General features: G+C 42.3%; 1 protein-coding gene across 1 annotated transcript in view; it reads left to right on the top strand.

Moving 5' to 3' along the window:
- Window positions 1-14,631, top strand: part of LOC142077718 (complement C4-A-like) — a 61,726-nt gene extending 47,095 nt beyond the window's left edge. Inside the window, exons 31-42 of the mRNA XM_075139736.1 lie at window positions 452-610; window positions 2,114-2,173; window positions 2,640-2,733; window positions 3,469-3,637; window positions 5,285-5,372; window positions 5,991-6,065; window positions 7,092-7,200; window positions 8,174-8,263; window positions 8,644-8,736; window positions 9,480-9,563; window positions 12,996-13,128; window positions 14,297-14,631. Of these exons, the coding sequence (XP_074995837.1) occupies window positions 452-610; window positions 2,114-2,173; window positions 2,640-2,733; window positions 3,469-3,637; window positions 5,285-5,372; window positions 5,991-6,065; window positions 7,092-7,200; window positions 8,174-8,263; window positions 8,644-8,736; window positions 9,480-9,563; window positions 12,996-13,128; window positions 14,297-14,435 (1,293 nt within the window). The 3' untranslated portion in view covers window positions 14,436-14,631. The remainder of the gene's footprint in view (window positions 1-451; window positions 611-2,113; window positions 2,174-2,639; window positions 2,734-3,468; window positions 3,638-5,284; window positions 5,373-5,990; window positions 6,066-7,091; window positions 7,201-8,173; window positions 8,264-8,643; window positions 8,737-9,479; window positions 9,564-12,995; window positions 13,129-14,296) is intronic.
- The last annotated feature ends 2,667 nt before the right edge of the window (window positions 14,632-17,298 follow it).

The following is a 17,298-nucleotide window of genomic DNA, read 5'->3' as shown; positions in this document are numbered from 1 at the left end:
CTCCCAGCTTCTTGTGCACCTGGCAGAGCATGGGAAGCCGAAAAGTCCTTGACCATGTAAGCACTACTTAGCAACAACTAAAACATCAGTGTGTTATCAACATTATTCTCATACTAAATCCAAACCACAGCACTATACCAACTACTAGGAAGAAAATTAACTCTATCCCAGCCGAAACCAGGACAGCCAGCAAAGATTCTGTCTTTATGAAGACTTATGATAATTGAAGCTCAGAACTCCAGTGGTTTTAGGATTTTAGTGCTAAAAGAAGAAGCTGGGAAATGAAACGAATAGTCTGTGCAGGTAGGAACAGACAGATACAGGAGACCTCCAAAGCAGCAAAAAATCATAAAACTGAAGAATAGCTCCAGGTGACTGACCACGTCATCTTACATATTGTTGAAATAACATGGCATAATTTTTAGGTTTTTTGCATTTCTTTCTCACCTAGGACACAGTGGTAGCCCTAGAAGCTCTGTCAGCATACAGCATACAGACATTGAACACTGCTTCCACCAACCTGACTGTAAAACTGGGAACACCTGGAAGACAGAAAGACTTCAGTATTACTCTGACTGATACTGATGAAATGATTCAGAAGCAGCTAGAGGTACACAACCATCTATTGTTTCAAGCTTTTTTCCCTCAAACAGGAGAAACATTGGATCATCTGGCCTAGGTTTTTTCATGTTAAGTAATCATGATGTAGCTGGTTTATAATATTTTTTAATAATTTAATCTGTAAAACAACAGAATCTTTTTAAAGAAAAAAAAAAATCGACAGATGCTTAGCAGCACATTTTAAAGGCCCTTTCCTGCCTCTTCAAGCACTTTGGTGACATGAATCTCCCCCAACAGTGAAGAGCAGCCAGGACCCCAAGCTTTGCTAGGGAATGAGGAAGAAGGAGAATATTCTGATATTCAGTGTGTTAGGACTGTGAAAATGTCAAATCCAGATTACAGAGGAGAGAGTCAAGTTGGGAAAATATGTCTTCTGGGCCCCAGAACGGCAGAGTAAGATGTTGTCGCGAATGAGTGATTTAGAGGCCGCTTAAAGAATCACCGTCAAAGAAATTAGCAGAAAGTGATTTTAAGAGAGATTAATAAAGGTGCGACCTAACAGAATTCGATGGCAAGGTTCACTCTGTTACTTATTACACAGATGAAAACATATAAAGGAAAATCATCTAAGGGTTTATATTTCAGGGACAGTCTAGGTTTCATTCACAATTTAGCAACACTTCATTATCAACTAATCATTAACAAACTTTAGTAACGCTTAATCATTAACTAGTTCAATATTTGCAAAGTGAGTTAATTACAGATTATGCTTACTATCAGTTCACACACACAGAGAAATATATATATATAAAAAAATATACAGAACGTACCTGTTAAAAATTCCCCTCAATTTCAGTGAAGAAATATTCACGTCGACTCTCTAGGCATTCCCTCTCAATGGGCAAAAATGTTGAGCTTCGAAAGGGACTCACCCAGGACCCAGGGGTCCTCCGAATATCGCAGGCCTGAAAGGTCGCAAGCTCTGAGAGGCTCCCACTCAGAGGGAGATGCTGGGTGCAGCCACTGCGGTCCAGGAGAGCTCAGAGGGCCTCCCTTAGGACCACTGTTTATAGGTTCGCAAGATGGTTGGCTTTAGTCATCCGTAAATTTCCATCCTGGCCACAGTCCCAGGTGGTAATTACCAAAAAATTCTCAAGGTTTTGGTGTTGTTCTACTGGACACCTGGGCCAGGCAGTAGGAGTATGTTCCCAGCCTCAGCCATGCAGAGTTTCTGATACAGTCAAGGAGCGCTCAGCTGCCAGACTTCAATACACCAAGGCCGAGGTTTCATGGGAATTTCTGAGATCAACAGGCGGCCCAGATCAACAAGTGGCCCAGGGAAGGAAAGGGGGGGTATGAATGCACCACAACAGATGTACCAGCCCAGCACATTAAAAATCTTATGAGACTTGAGGTCTCATAACTCCTTCCATAGCTAAATGTTTTCCCTACCCCAGTGCTGAGGGGTAAAGGCATAGAAGACCGTCAAGATCACAGGAAAACAATAAATCAAATGCTGAGCACAGACTAATTCTCCTTTTTTGGTTTGCAGTTTGAACTTGGGAGAAAACTTGAAGTGTCTGTACACGGCAGAGGAAATGGGACAATGAGTGTAAGCTGTAAATCAGAAATTCAGAGTCAAACTAGACTTCCTTTAATCCCTTTTTGAAAACAGAGTGAGAAATTACTTGCCATGGCTTCATCCTTTGTGTTCCTACCTCCAAATTTCTAAAATTCGGGGCCTATAGACTGCCCTGATGGGCAGTCAATTTCTCCTGTTTTTAACTTTAAGTCCATGAAATGGCAATGCTGATAGAGGTGGCTGGAGTTCGAGAGACCCCTTTGTGATTGGGAATGGAGAGTTATCTCAAAGGTCCCACGACATTTGTGATTTGCACATTGGACCTCTCCTGCTTATACCCACGGCAGTCCTCTGCGACTAGTCTGTGCCTCTGGGAGACCGGTGTTTCTCTCCACACTCCCAAGTCCCATCAACATTTGCTGAAGTCCCGGATGAGTAAATCCCTTGTCGTTTAAATGATATTTTTAGTGGTTCACTGTTTGTGTTTTCACCTTAGATATTAAAAGTGTACCGGTCTTCTGAGCTGAAGAACAACACGTGTAATGATTTGATTTTGACAGTGGAAATGGAAGGGAGCATTAAATACTCCGGTGAGTGAAAAGGCAAAGTGACACCTTTGGCCAACTGCTAATAATACTTAATGGCTTTCCAGCCCTGGAAAATGGGAATAAATTAATGAAAACAAGCAAAGAGAGAGGCCTCTGATCCCTGCCTAGCCATTGTTGCATGCAGTTTATTAATTTTTTTTTGTAGTTTAATAACTATCTGAGTGACTGTAGGTGCAGAGGATACCTAACAGATACGCAGGTAATATTAGTAACTCTTCTTTGTTATTGGGAGGAGAGCAAGGTAAACTCCCTTCCTGGCTGCCACGCGGGGAAAGACCAGCTCGGTTCCCTGGATAATAAGGGTCCTACCATGTGGCCTTAAAGTCTTTGGGACAGACTTGCCATAGGTATATTTTCATATGAGCAAAACTGTGTTTTCCATCCCCTGAAATGTGTATTCATCATCCTCTCTGCCTATGTCCGCGTATTTTTTCTGTTTGAATAGCTAACTTTTGGAGGCAGTGATTGTCCTTTACATATTTATGCATAGCCTAAACCCCATTTTTAGCTAGATCTGTTGCTTATTCTTATTATAATTATCCCTAAAATTTTAACTCTGAAGGAATTAGAAATACTGAGATGGTGTACAGCAAAATTTTATAAAACCCATAGAGATGGCATGACTGCCCACTGGTATTTATCATTATACAAAAAGGAGCCAAATTACCAGGTCCTCAGTCAAATTTGTGCATGGCTGATCGTGTCTGTCACCTCCAGAAGCTGCATACTATGATGAAAACGATGATTATGAGGACTCGATTGCTGCAGAAAACAGCGCGTTTGAGCCACTGTCTGAAATAGAGTGGTTTGATATTCACAGCAGACGGAAAAGGGATGTGATCTCTCCCAATAAAGCAGAATCGCTACAGTACAAAGTCTGTGTCAGGTAGGTCTGCAAAATCAGCTCGTCATTAGGAAATGCATTCATTTTTGTTTGTAATTCTTTTTGGTCACCCTCTTCATACCAACAAGCTCAGCATCCAACCTGGGGATCTTCTGTGAGTACGCATACATGGTGAGTCTGCATCCTCTCTCCCATGGCAGGAGGAAAGGTTTCCACACAATGTATTAGGTTTAGATGGTTCACATAGACCTCAAATGTCCATTGTAGATTCTGCCCCATCAAACTCTGGGGACACTCTAAAGTGCCTGGCTGGCTAATCATTTGAAAGAAGTCTTTTATTAAATAAAGTGTATACAATTGGAATACAGTAATAACACATTTTGCAGCAATGCTGTTACTTCCTTCATGATCACGCTCTGGCCTCATAAAAAAGAAAAGATGTCTACTACTATTTGGGGGAGGAGAGGAGGCAGAAGGGATATCTTGTTGTGACAATCAAGAAGTAGACAAGGGCAGAGCTAGTGAGAAAGAAATCCTCCCATGCAGAATAACACTGAAGCATCTGCTTTTGCTCCCTTTCACAGTCTGGCAAGGGTCGCAGAAGCACAAAGTGGTGGCTGTCCTGAGCTCCCCTTCTAGAGAGGAACAGAGTGGCAGAAGCAGGTTTTGCTCCCCAGCAGAATTTAGCATTGCCATTGACTTTTAACAGAGCCTCGGAGGCAGTGCTTTTTATCCCCCCCCTCCCAGACAGCAGCAGGAACAATGGCAAGGGAGGTCTGGAGTTACCCTAATTCCCAGGTTTGCTCTTCCTAGTTAAACATGTGTTCAGTGAATTATCTACTGGCTGAAGCATCATTTTCCTCATTAATTGCTATGTAACATTTACCAACTATCAGATCTACCATTCTGCAGGACATTGTTGAGTGTTAGGGTGAGGTTTAAACGATAATGTGAAGCTCCCTTTGTTGTAGTTAAGACACAGGAGAAAAACTGAAGGCACTGACTACATCACCATACTGCTTCCCTGCACTGTGCTACATCCCTTATGAGGAATGGAGGGTGCCAAAATAAAAGTTTCTGAAAGTGTATGTCAAATACTTATGGCAAGGCACCCCATGTGAGTGAAGAACAACCTCATTATCCAGCAATGACCCAACTACCTGATGTTTGAGAAGTGGAAGTAGAAAAGATTGGAAGTCCAATATATATGCCTAATGGATAGTTAGAGCAATGAGGGTTTTTGCCTTGGACAGCAAAGGTGATGTAAATTTGACTTTGTCCATGAAAAATTTGGATAAACTCATTTCCTAGCTCCACTCTCTAGGTAATAAAGAACAGACACATTGTCAGTGCAGTTTACCTTCCCTATCTTCAACAGTGCTTTTATGGTGGGATGAACTGTCCTTTAAAGGTGATTGTTTCTGCCTATCAGCTATAAAGAAAGCCTAGATTACAAGCTCAAGTGAGACACTTGGGTTTTGGATGACCACTTGACTAGTTTCAATGACTAATTTTGCCTCATGACTCTTAATGAGGTAGGCAGCTAATTTCCAAATTAAAATCCACTTAGGAAAGTTAAATGGAGCAGAAAGTTCTGTTTCACCATTAGCACACCTGAGGAGCCAAACTCTTCAAACAAAGCTGGCTGTTCAGAGCAGATGTTCACTGCTGATGGTCTCCCTTATAAAGGTCCGCAGGTTCCAATGCGCCAAAGATGTCCCTGGTTGATCTCTCCCTGCTGAGTGGCTTGGAGCCTGACACAAAGGATCTCGAACAGGTTAGAAACACACTTTTCTGTGCAACATTTTATAGTCTTTTACATAGAAAATTTGTCTTTGGAAAGCTTTCCAAAGTCCACAGAATGAAGAAGGGAAAACAGATTTTGGATAGATATATTTTCATTATTCTTGTTCTGATAAAATATTCACTGAATATATGCAAGAAATGAAAAGCTTGTGGTGAACAGATTTCAGCCTTCTTAGTCCCTTGCAATAGAAATTAGGGCAAGGCTCAGGAGGGCACTTAAATACGTGGCTGTCCTTACACATATTGCTGTCCCCACTGGCACTGTCGTCTTGCGACACACCAGGACAACATGTCCTGTGTTTGCAGGGGGCAAGGCCAGCACATCTTTTAGAGATGGTTGCCAACAGGGCACAGTGACAGGAAGATGGGGCACAGTACTCTGGGAAGGTGACTACAGAGTTTTGGGTTCTGGAGCTTGCTCAGTTGGAAGAGGTTTGCCCAGGTTCATGTTCTCAGGGACTGCTTCCTTTAAGGAGGAAGAAAGAGGGCAGAATAGAACAAACAAACCAGAATATAAGGGATGGTAGCAAAGGTGTTCCTGTTCTGCTAGGTTTTTGTTCTGATTTGTTTGTTCATTGCTTTCCTCCAGCTGGTGATATCTTCAGACCAGTATATTCAGCACTATGAGTACAAGGAAGGAAAGGTTTTGCTCTACTTTGGTGAGGTAAGCAAACCCAATGATTTTCCAATATCTGCCATTTTAGATAGCATATATAGACTTCTTTTAAACCTAACAATTACTGTTTTTCACACTCCATTACCTTCCTGTGATTTTTGTCATATATTATTATTGAACAGCTTAGTTGAGAGAGGGTGGAGGAGGGGAAGAAGGGAAACATGCACCTTCTTCCTCAGCCTTTTTATGTTCCAGGAGATGCAGTCCATGTTTGAGATCTGAGCTGTGGCCCAAAAAAAAACCAGAAATCCTCTCTAGCCAGAAGAGATGCTTTTCATCCAAGTGTTTGCTGGTGGTCCAGTAAATTCCACGTGGACACCTTGCATGTGAAATTCAATATTTCTGGATCGAGATCCATATAGTGACAAACAGATGTAAACATCAAAACCCCAAGTTTCTGTGTATATTTCCCCATGTTTTGGATAATTACTTCACCTTACACCCACTTGAGTTGCTTCACCTCCACAGACAAAGCAGGGGCATCCCTGTAGACAGCACACACAGGACAATGATTTTTTAAAAATATACGACAATAGACAAATGAAAAATTGTAAATGTTATTGTTGTCTAGAGAATCTGTGTATTTAACATAGGTCAAAAGTTGTCCCTGACCTTAGCATTTTACTAAGGAAAGTGTATATACTGGTGGTCACGAGTACAGGATAGCCTGTGAACAAATATTACACCCATTCACCAGTGCAAGGTGGCTCTAGGTAAAAGCTGAAAAGTAAACCCCAAAGTAGTGATGATGTGAGTCAGGATCAGACAGTTTCAGGCAGAGAAGACCTGCACAGATCTCACAAAACTACCTTTACCAGGCTTAGCTCATCCACAAAAACTCCCAATAAAATCATGGAAGGAAAAGCCTTCTTCAAGTTGAGGCTATCAGGATTAATTCACCTATGCCATCAGAAACAAGCGTTCAACAGCTAGTACAGGCACAAATAAATAAGGAACTGACTGGGGAGAAAGAGTTAGTTTACTCGTCATAACTCTTGTTCCTTTTTCCTCCAGCTCACAAGCGGACCAGACCCAGACTGTATATCATTTGGGGCAAAGCAAATTAATCCCATGGGCTTGGTTCAGCCAGCAAATGCCATCCTTTATGATTTTTACAACCCTGGTAAGGGCACAGAAAAATGATGCATAACTGATTGAAAGAGAGACCCTCAAGAACAAACTCCAGTCTACTGAAAGGTGGTTTTGCTGTAGTATGTGAAACCATGTGATTTTGTCGAGTGTTGAAATAACCTGCCTTGAATACTGTCTTCTACTACCATGTCTTAGGATCATCTAAATAGAGATCCTCTCAGGAAGGGCAAATGGACTGAAATGGATTGAAAATACAAACTTTTAGACTCATGGATTTTTAAATAAGGTTTCTTGACATACTGTTTTTCATGGTGCTTTTAAGCATGTTCCACTCACATTATCTTTTCGCTCAGGTTGTCTTTCTATGCATCTAAGATAGGCAACCTTAAAGGTTTGGCTTATGTACTGTGCTTGCTGGGGGAACCAGTCTCGTTCCCCATTCAGAGAAGGTAAAATGCAAATCATCCCCATTTGCCAGAGTTATGTAAACAATATTTGAAAATTAGGTCAAATCTCTACTCTGGATGAGGGATCCATGACAGTTTACACTAGGTTTAAACCACTAACTATTGGTGATCCTATCTCCTCCTTCTGAAACAGTGCAGTGCTTACTGTAGGTCTATGGTCTAAAGATGCTTTTAAGATGGATGCTTTTCAGAGGAAACAAAAAAACAGAAAAGGGAAGAGTACAACTTTTAAAAAACCCCACCCAAACAAAAAACCCCAAACTGAACAAACAAAAAACAAAACCAAAAAACACCCCACTCCCCCCAAAAAAAACCCAGAAGCAACAACTCATGTTGTTGCCCAGCTGAAAGGCAAGGTGATCCCTGTGCTCCAGGTGCCTAGGCTATAGGTCTTTGTGGACTGCTGATGTGCATCTCACCCCTTAGTGCTCTGATTTCTCTGGACCAGGGAAAAGTTGGGCTGCAAATGTAGTTTCTACTGCATAGGCTTTTCCACCTGAGCTCTCTGAGACAAGCCGTTTTGTTTCTTCTCCATAGACAGAAAATGCAGCGTATTCTACAGTGCTCCCAAGCACAGCGCCATGCTCTCAAAGGTGTGCCACGCCAATGTTTGCCAGTGTGCAGAAGGTAAGGAATAACTAAATAGGCTGGTCTAAAAGAAGATAATTACTTCTATGAACCATTAACATGAGAATCGTTAAGCCCAGAAAGGACCATTACAATTATTCTAATGCATAATACAGGACACAAAGCATCCTCTAGCACGTTCGGTACCAAACGGAATTTTTTTTTTTAAGATATCCAGGATTGATTTGATAGTTGAATGCAATGCATATATACATGTGCACACGTATGTAAAAACCCTCCACCACACCTCTGAGAAAGTTGTTTTGCCATTTTATTTTATTCTCTGTTATAACGTTGAGTGAATGAGTATGTGTAAACTACATCTATCTAAATATCCATGCCTACAGAGACAGATGTATCATTTATTTTCTTCACTCTAGGTCCCTGCCCAAGACAAAGATCAACTTTCAGTAAAGCCATAACACAAACCACACGCTTTAGTTTTCTCTGCTACCACCCTATTGCGGATTATGGTAAGGCATGAAATACAACTATCAATTTAGTTTAATCATAGTTCTTTTTAATAAGGATAAATTTGTGGTTTTATATGCCCAGCCCTCTCCTGAAATGAGTATCTGGCCTAGAGGCTGAGGAGATGAAATGAAGCCATGTGCTATCGCAGTCATCAGGGGGGTGAAAGGGAAAAGTAAAGGCCTCAGAAAGGTGCAGTGGGATGCTGGGGGAAGGAAGCATGGACATTACATTACATTGTTTAGAAAAGACCCATGGTGTAAACACCACCGTCCCCTACATCCCTAATGTTACAGGTTGGAGATAAAAAGTAGGCTTTGCATGGCATACCTACTCTTCTGCAGAGCTAGACGAATATTTTCTCCTTTGTTAATCTGCCATTCTGGCCTCTTCTTTGGATGGAAAGTTGGAAGAGCTACTGAAGGAAAACTGGTTCAGCAGCTTTGGTAAGTTAGATGCTAACAGAAGGACAGGAAAAAAAGTGAAAACTAATAATTTATGAGGTTCTCTTAAAAAAAATATACAAAACGAATTCAAATTAGAGGTTGTTCATTAACACCTGACTTTCTAAAAGCATATTAGATATATAGGATTACTATCCTGTTGTCTTTCATACCGCCATGATTTGTGAATAGATGATACACCAGCCTCTGTATAGACATCTGGTAAAAGCATACCTACTTTTCAGTTTGTGGATGCAATTTCATGTTTCCATCTGGCTTCACACAGTTGTTGTCTGTTGCAGTGTATGAGGTGGAGCTCCTCAATAGTACACAGAAGAATGTTTTTGATTACTATGAGGTCAAAATCCACAGAATCCTTAAAGCCAGTAAGTATCAAAATGCTTGGTTCCCTTCATTCACCTGTAGGAAAATTAGGTTGATTAAATGTTAACCAGTATGAGCCATGCAGATGCCGTCTCTTGCTATAGAAAGTAGGGTCAGATATACTTCTACACTAGGCTTGCAAGAAGACTGATTTCTTGCAAGGCTCATTTGGTGCAGCCAGCTCACTGTTCAGTTCAGCTCAGGGGTAGGTTGCTTTGGTTCACATTGTGCAGCAATCACATTGTGCAGCACATGAGCGTCAATCGTTTCAGATGAAACTAAACCAGAAGATACATTCCAGCTGCCTTCAGTCCATGGCTCCAAACTGGAGCCTAGTCTAAGATAAACCCTCCAAAAACATGTGTAGCGTGGATATTGGGTCTTCTGCATCAACTATTTCACTTTATAGACTGCTGTTATTGAGCCACATTTTCTTCTACTGTAGACATATCCACTGACCTCTGTTTTGATACTAGATGAAGGTTTGAAGTGCTTGTTAATTAATTACTAAGCACTCGCAACCCTTGCAGAACAGGCTTAGAGTTGTCCACAGTGACTTGCCTGAAGTCAGTAAACACAGGAAAACTTCTAGAACTTTGATTTAATAATTGTGATAACAACAAAGAGGACTTTCTCTCTATTTCTTTAGGTGCAGTGTAAAGATTTGCACTGCTCTCAGACAATGTCCTTTTGCAGGCCTGCCATCCCAGCTGTCCCTATGTGAACTTTACTTTATCAGCAGCATCAGTGAACACTGATAGTCTTCAAAGTAATTTCTGGAGAGGCTGTCAGATGACATCTCAGGCTTCAACCACTGTGGTATCATGTGGTTGTCAACTTTGAGTTGGGCAGCCAGAGATTGCCTTTAAAAAGCAACTTCAAAGATTTCAAAATCTTCCCTGTCTGGAACAGAATCATTATCTCACTCCTTTGATCTTTGCCCAGGGGACTGGAGATGTCACTCAGTACTTCATGGCACACAACTTCTGATCTGTGCCCAATGTCCAGTTCCTGATGGGAAAAACCAGGTCCACACTTTGTGAGTCTAGAGAGAGCATCGGTCATACCCAGGGCTTTCCATATGCAGGGGAATGTTAATGTACCTAGTGATCAAAACACCAGCTGTGGGAAATTACAGTACCATGATGGAAAGTTTCATTATTCCCTCCAGAAAACCTACAGGATCTAAAAGGATTTAGAGCTCTCAGCCCCAATGCATTTGTACTCACAACTCACAGGCAAGCACTGGAAAGTTTTTGTTTCTTGGCAGCTGAGAGAAACATCCTTTGAATCTGAAGTTGAAGGGAAGGGATGACTTCTCGCATTCCCACCTCCTTCTTTTTGATCCCTTTAAAATCCCCTTTTGTTTGTGCTGTATGATGCAGCTTATGAGCATCAGTAGGCTTCCAGCAGGCTTGGGAAAGGCTGGGAAGAGGCATAAGGACATGATGATGCAGAAAAAGCAAGGCGTTGCATCCAAATCAGCTCATGACTGAACTAGAGTTGTTATCTTTTGTATTTTCTGTGGCTGTTTTAAGTGAGGTTGGTCACTGTTGCCATCACCAAGGGTAGGTGAGAATTAGTAGGGTGAATTCTCATTCTCTAGACTCCTGGCATTATTTCAGTACCAATAGTTGCAAATAAAGTGTTGGTTCTGAAGACAGATGGAAACACTTATTTGGGAGTCAAAAGAGCAAAAAAGCAAAAGATAATTTTGCAGATATGCACTCCTCGGATTACCTTATTAATAGAATTAGTGCATGTGTTTGGATGACTAAAGTTTATGCTGTCCTATGAATTCTTTAGAGGAACGGTATGGCCCATGCAAAATAGCACAGAATCCTTTTTTTTTTCCCCCATTATAGATTCTAAAACTTGAAGTAATTTTTTCCCTTAAATTCTGCTTGGATACTTTAGAAAATTATATTTTAAATTTAATTTTTTTTTAATTGGAGATTTAGAATTGGAAATTACATAATAACCTGTTAAAGTAATAACTCAAATGCTGCTGATCCCCAGAGTCTGGACTATATTAAGCCATTTGTGAAGCATATGATCCGAGAAACACCGTGTTAATATATGCACAATGAACCTGAAGCATAACATCATCATTTTCTCAAGTAGTTCTGATCCATCTTTTTGCATTCCTTGAACAAAATGAAAATTCAGTACACTATATAGGATAGGAATAACAGAAACATCTTGGGTTATATGAGAAAACCTACAGTACTGTATTATTCTTCGGAAAAATGCAGATGTAAAACAGCATACAATACCGAAGACTGACTTTTCTCTGGCCTATAAGTACCATATGTAAAATTAATGAAGTTTTAACTAGGAAATAGATAAGGGACTTAGTGCTCAGTTTCACAGATTAGCACTCCACGTCAAATTCTCTGAAATCTTATTAGTGTTAAAATATTCTACGTAAGGTTTTTATTCTACTCTTAGGATTTTATTTTGAATGCTAGTCTTTCCATACTTGTAATGTAATACTTTAGAGAGCAGAAGCTGCACAAGCTTCTGTTAACTAATAGGAAGACAGTGATGTCTTACCTGTAATTTAAGCTGGTTTAATGTTGAATTTGTCAGCACAGTTGCGCATGACTTTTCACATTATAGTTAGAAAGAGAGTAAGAAATTAGAATATTGCTGTTATTTGCAATTTTTTTTTCAAAGGGACTTCGAAAACTGTTGTTCTAGCCAAACAACACGGTATCCTCATGACCTGTGGTTAGTCTGATGAGTAAGAATCTTTCCAGCTCTCATGTCATTGCAGTACTTGAGTACCCTTCTCTTTTGCCTTGGATGCCCACTTCTGTAACTGTAGCAGTGCAGCTCTTGAATGAATAAACTTCTGGGCCAGAATCCAGAGCAGAATCTTCTAAGTTATTTTAACGTGGAGATCACCAAGAGCATTTCCTACATATCAGCTTCAGAGGGGACAGTATAAAGGCTAAATCTGTGATGCTCAGGTCAGGTGTGCTGAGGAGAGTGAGTTTTTAATATTGCCTGCTGCATTGTTGAGCCTCAGCCATTTGAATTTAGTTTGCTAGCTTTTAAGACCACTACAAGCCTGAGCAATCTGAAACAGAATATAGCATGTTTTCTTTTTCCTTTGGCTTTTCCCTCAATATCTGAGATTTAAACAAGCTCCATAAGGCCGGAAAGGTCTCTATAGCAAAACAGGTCCTTCAATAACTACTGAGAAGACCAAGACAAACAGCTAAAACAGAAATGGCTTGCTTTTTGCCAGGTAATGTTAAAGGAAATACCCTACCACAGCATGGCCATTTAGTCCCATGTCAAGCTAAAACCCTCAAATGTAATATTACCTTGGCTTAGCAGTGGAGTAAATGAGGGGTGTGTCCTGTGGGCTACGGTTCTACTCTTTATCAGAAAAGTTCATAGCATTTTCCCTTCTCATGCCACAGCTACTGATGAAAGCATCCAAGTGGGTGCCCACCGACAGTTCCTAAAGCGCTCCACGTGCAAGTTAAACATGGTCGCTGGCAAACGGTACCTCCTCATGGGGAAAGATGGGCAAACAGTTGATTGCAACAACAAGTAAGTGCAGTGGTTTCTGAGCAGCAGCGGCTGCTATCACGGACCATGAATCAAGAGGATACTTAAGCTATTAGAATACCTCCAGAAAGCAAAGGGAGGGCCAAATTTCCTAAGGACTGATTCTGCTGGCTTTACTAAAATGCAAAAAATACCACTCCGTAGGCAAAACGCAAGCTGTGGGGAGCAGCTGAGCCACGCTCATCTATCTGTGCAGAGCCTGGTTCGCACACTTCTCAGAATCAAAATCTGGCCTTTACTCTATAGGTTAAAAACTCACGGCTAGAAAAGGAAAATGGGAAACGCTACATGGTTCCATCTACTGCAGGTGCCTTACACAGCTGCTGTGTTTGCAAAAGAAATGGGTGGGACCATGTCTAAGAGCAGCTCTCAAAGCTTCTGTTATATCACACATGCAGATAGTTCATTCTTCTCATTTCTCATTGTCACACTTTAATGAAAAAAGGGAATTTATTTGAAGAGGAATTTAGTCTGACTTTATTAACTATTCAGTGAGGAAGCCATCTTAAAGGTTTAATTTCCCTGTGTTTATCTGGAGAAAGGCAGTGCCTTTGAAAGCTTCTAGGTGGGAGTCCACCTCCATTGAATTGTAAGCGCCACTTCCTAAAACCTTAGAAGGTCGCCTCTCTCCATCTCTATATGACACCAGTGTGAGTGCTTAAGTTGGGGGCCTGCTTCAACAGATGCCTGAAGTCTCCCAGCACAGGTGTAACCTCCAAAGTCTTCTCCAGTCCAGTTGTAAAATGCCAGAAGCTACACGGGCTCTCACCACAGAAAATTAAGAAACATTTTGGGATACTCTGTTGAAACTAAATGCCTCTTCATTGTGTCCCATTGGTGTTCACTGGGGTTTTTTGTGCCAGTCCACAAAATTCTAATAGAAAATTAGCCCAAGCTTGCCTGGTGTCACTCAAAACACAACTACAGCCAGATTTGTCCCAGCTTGGCATTGACTCTTCCTAAACTTTATTCAAAGCTCAGTTAACCTGCTGGTGGAACTAGGTTTCAGGCAAGTTTCTTGGCTAGTGTAACTCCTCCTGATCTCAAGGATGCCTCAGTGGAGGGATGCAACCCCACAGGGTTGCACTTTCCCGTTGATCCATATCAGCAATAGTGACTCACCTCCTTTACCTGTCCCGCTTGCACGCAGGATGCAGTACCTCCTTGATGCACAAGCCTGGGTAGAGAAAATTCCAGACGACAGCGAGTGCCGCACCACCCTGCACCGGCAAGCCTGTGCTCACCTGCAGGACTTCATGAACGCCCGTGACAGCCTGTGCCTCTTCTGAACAATTGCTCTGCTCTCCACATCCTATCCGTGTGACTGAGACTCAGTTCCTTCCTAAATTTTTCTTGCAAAGCCTGTACATCACAGTGGCAACTGAAACATTGCAGGGCTACTTCTGTTGCTATCTGTTTTGCTGAATGGGGTATCTTCTTGTAGATGTATGGGGGAGGCGGGTAATGAAACAAAAATTGCAGTTACTCTACTAGTTATTGTTTGTTGTCCCTGCCACTGGTGAAGAGACAGCAGGAATTTCTGTCTCCCTGATCCATTATATAACAGTGCAATTATCCTGCACGGGATCAAATGAAAAATCATTGGGCTTGCAGAGCTGATTAATTCCTGCAGTCATTGTCACTGGCCATTAAAGAGGCCAAGAAACTTGCATGGGTCAGAAAGAAGACTGGACATTCATGGGCTTACCGAGTACAACCTGTGTTATGCTGCTGATGAAAGAAAAGAGATACTAACACTCATGCTTCAGCACATCAGTTAATTTCTGATTTTAGTTGTGAGTCCTCATGTAGGGAATAAATGACCCCACTTGTACCACAGCAGGATTCCCATATGCACTTCTGAAGCTGGAACTGGAACTGGCCCAGCACCAGGGATGGGCAACTGGACTGGATGTGTCCTGTGCCTGACCCAGGAGTCCTGCACGGGCTGGTTAGTGCTGGTAGCTGACTGAGGGCACAGAATTGCTTTTTAATTGCACTCTGTAGTTACATGTCTTTCAAGCTTTTCTTTTTTTAGAGTTTAATTAATTTGCATTACTTCAAAAAAAAAATCTGATGCAATCTGTGGTTGCGTTCTTCTAAAGCATTGCTGCTTCTGTGGCTATGCAAACAGCTCTGTAGTGGAGATGCAATGTTTGTCAGGGAAAGGTGGGGGGGTTGCTGTCACAGTTATAAAGGCTTCCACAAATGGCAAACTAAGTTGACGATGAAAAATAACCCCAAAACTCAAAACCTCTCTTTTCTTAGGATAAGAAGTAGTCTGTAAAAAATGTTGTGATAACACTGATAAGTAGATGACTTGCAAATATAGGTTTTTCTTCTTTAGTTTGCTAGCAAAATGCCATTTGGCAGTCATGTCTGACGCAGAGAAGAGCTGCAATGAAAAGCTGTGTTTGCTGAACAGGTCACCATCCTCAGATGCTCATACACTCGCCTTGTGCCAGCAGTTACTGAGTGCAAAAATTTGCAACCTGGACTGCTTATGTTACATTGCAGTAAAAGTAAGAAGGGTCTGTATCAACAATATGATAATTAGTACGTCCATGTTGATCTGGTTAATTTGGAGTCAAATGACCCTACTGGATAGGAGGGACAGCAGTGAGCCTTGTGTGGAGGAGACACTACATGGCAGCAGCACCTACCAGAACAGCTACTCCTGAATCTGGAAGCTGAAGAGCCTTCAGATTCATAGCAGACAGCCCATCACTGTGTGCCAGCACTATGAACTGCCCAAGTATTTTTGAAGGCTGTAAACTCAGGTAGCTGAACTCGGATATCTGCAATGATGTGCCTCGCTCAGCTGCCAGGCACTGCAGGGTTGGAGCGTGGGGAAGGTTCATTTTATGAAAACCTGCACCACTGCTTCATGACATCTGCAAGGGAAGATAAGAAACCTCCTGAAGGTGAAAGACAGACACTTAAATTAACATAGGACAATTTGTTTTCCTCAAGGTTTGCCCCAGTGTATTGGGTTTGCATGGCAAGGTTTTGGTAGCAGGGAGGCTACAGGGGCGGCTTCCGTGAGAAAATGCCAGAAGCTTCTCCCATGTCTGATAGAGCCAATGCCAGCCGGCTCCAAGACAGACCTGCCGCTGGCCAAGGCCGAGCCCATCAGCAACGGTGGTAGTGCCTCTGTGATAATATACTTAAGAAGGAGAAAAAGTTGCTGCACAACAATTGCAGCCAGAGAGAGGAGTGAGAATATGTGAGAGAAACAACTCTGCAGACACTAAGGTCAGTGAAGAAGGAGCAGAGATTCCCCTGCAGCCCGTGGTGAAGACCATGGTGAGGAAGGTTGACCCCTGCAGCCCATGGAGGTTAATGGTGGAGCAGATATCCACCTGCAGCCCATGGAGGACCCCACAACAGAGCAGGTGGATGCCTGAAGGAGGCTGTGACCCTATGAGAAGCCCGTGCTGGAGCAGGCTCCTGGCAAGACCTGTGAACCTGTGGAGAGAGGAGCCCACGCTGGAGCAGGTTTGCTGGCAGGACTTGTGACCCCATGGGGGACCCACACTAGAGCAGTCTGTTCCTGAAGGACTGCACCACATGGAAGGGACACATGGAAATGTCCCACGCTGGAGCGGTTTGTGAGGAACTGCAGCCCTTGGGAAGGACCCACACTGGAGAAGTTTGTGGAGGACTGTCTCTCATGGGAGGGACCCCATACTGGAGTAGGGGAAGAGTGTGAGGAGGAAGGAGCGGCAGAGACAACGTGTGAAGAACTGACCACAACCCCCATTCCCCGTCGCCCTGTGCCACTGGGGGAGAGGAGGTAGAGAACTCGGGAGTGAAGCTGAGCCCGGGAAGAAGGGAGGGGTGGAGGGAAGGTGTTTTACAATTTGGGTTTATTTCTCATTATCCTTCTCTGACTTTTGATTGGTAATAAATTAAATGAATTTCCCCAAGTCGAGTCTGTTTTCCCCGTGATGGTAATTGCTGAGTGATCTCTCCCTGTCCTTATCTCGACCCATAAGCCTTTCGTTATATTTTCTCTCCCCTGTCCAGTTGAAAAGGGGAGAGATAGAGCAGCTTTGGTGGGCACCTGACCAGGGTCAACCCACCACACCCAGCTTCCAGATATAGGAAATGTGACTGTAATGCATGGGCATACATTTGCTTCCTTTTATT

Source organism: Calonectris borealis, chromosome 1 (genome assembly GCF_964195595.1).
Source record: "Calonectris borealis chromosome 1, bCalBor7.hap1.2, whole genome shotgun sequence".
Taxonomy (NCBI): Eukaryota; Metazoa; Chordata; class Aves; order Procellariiformes; family Procellariidae; genus Calonectris; species Calonectris borealis.
The sequence above is the reverse complement of the archived record's forward strand: the minus strand, read 5'-3'. Positions and strand labels throughout refer to the sequence as shown.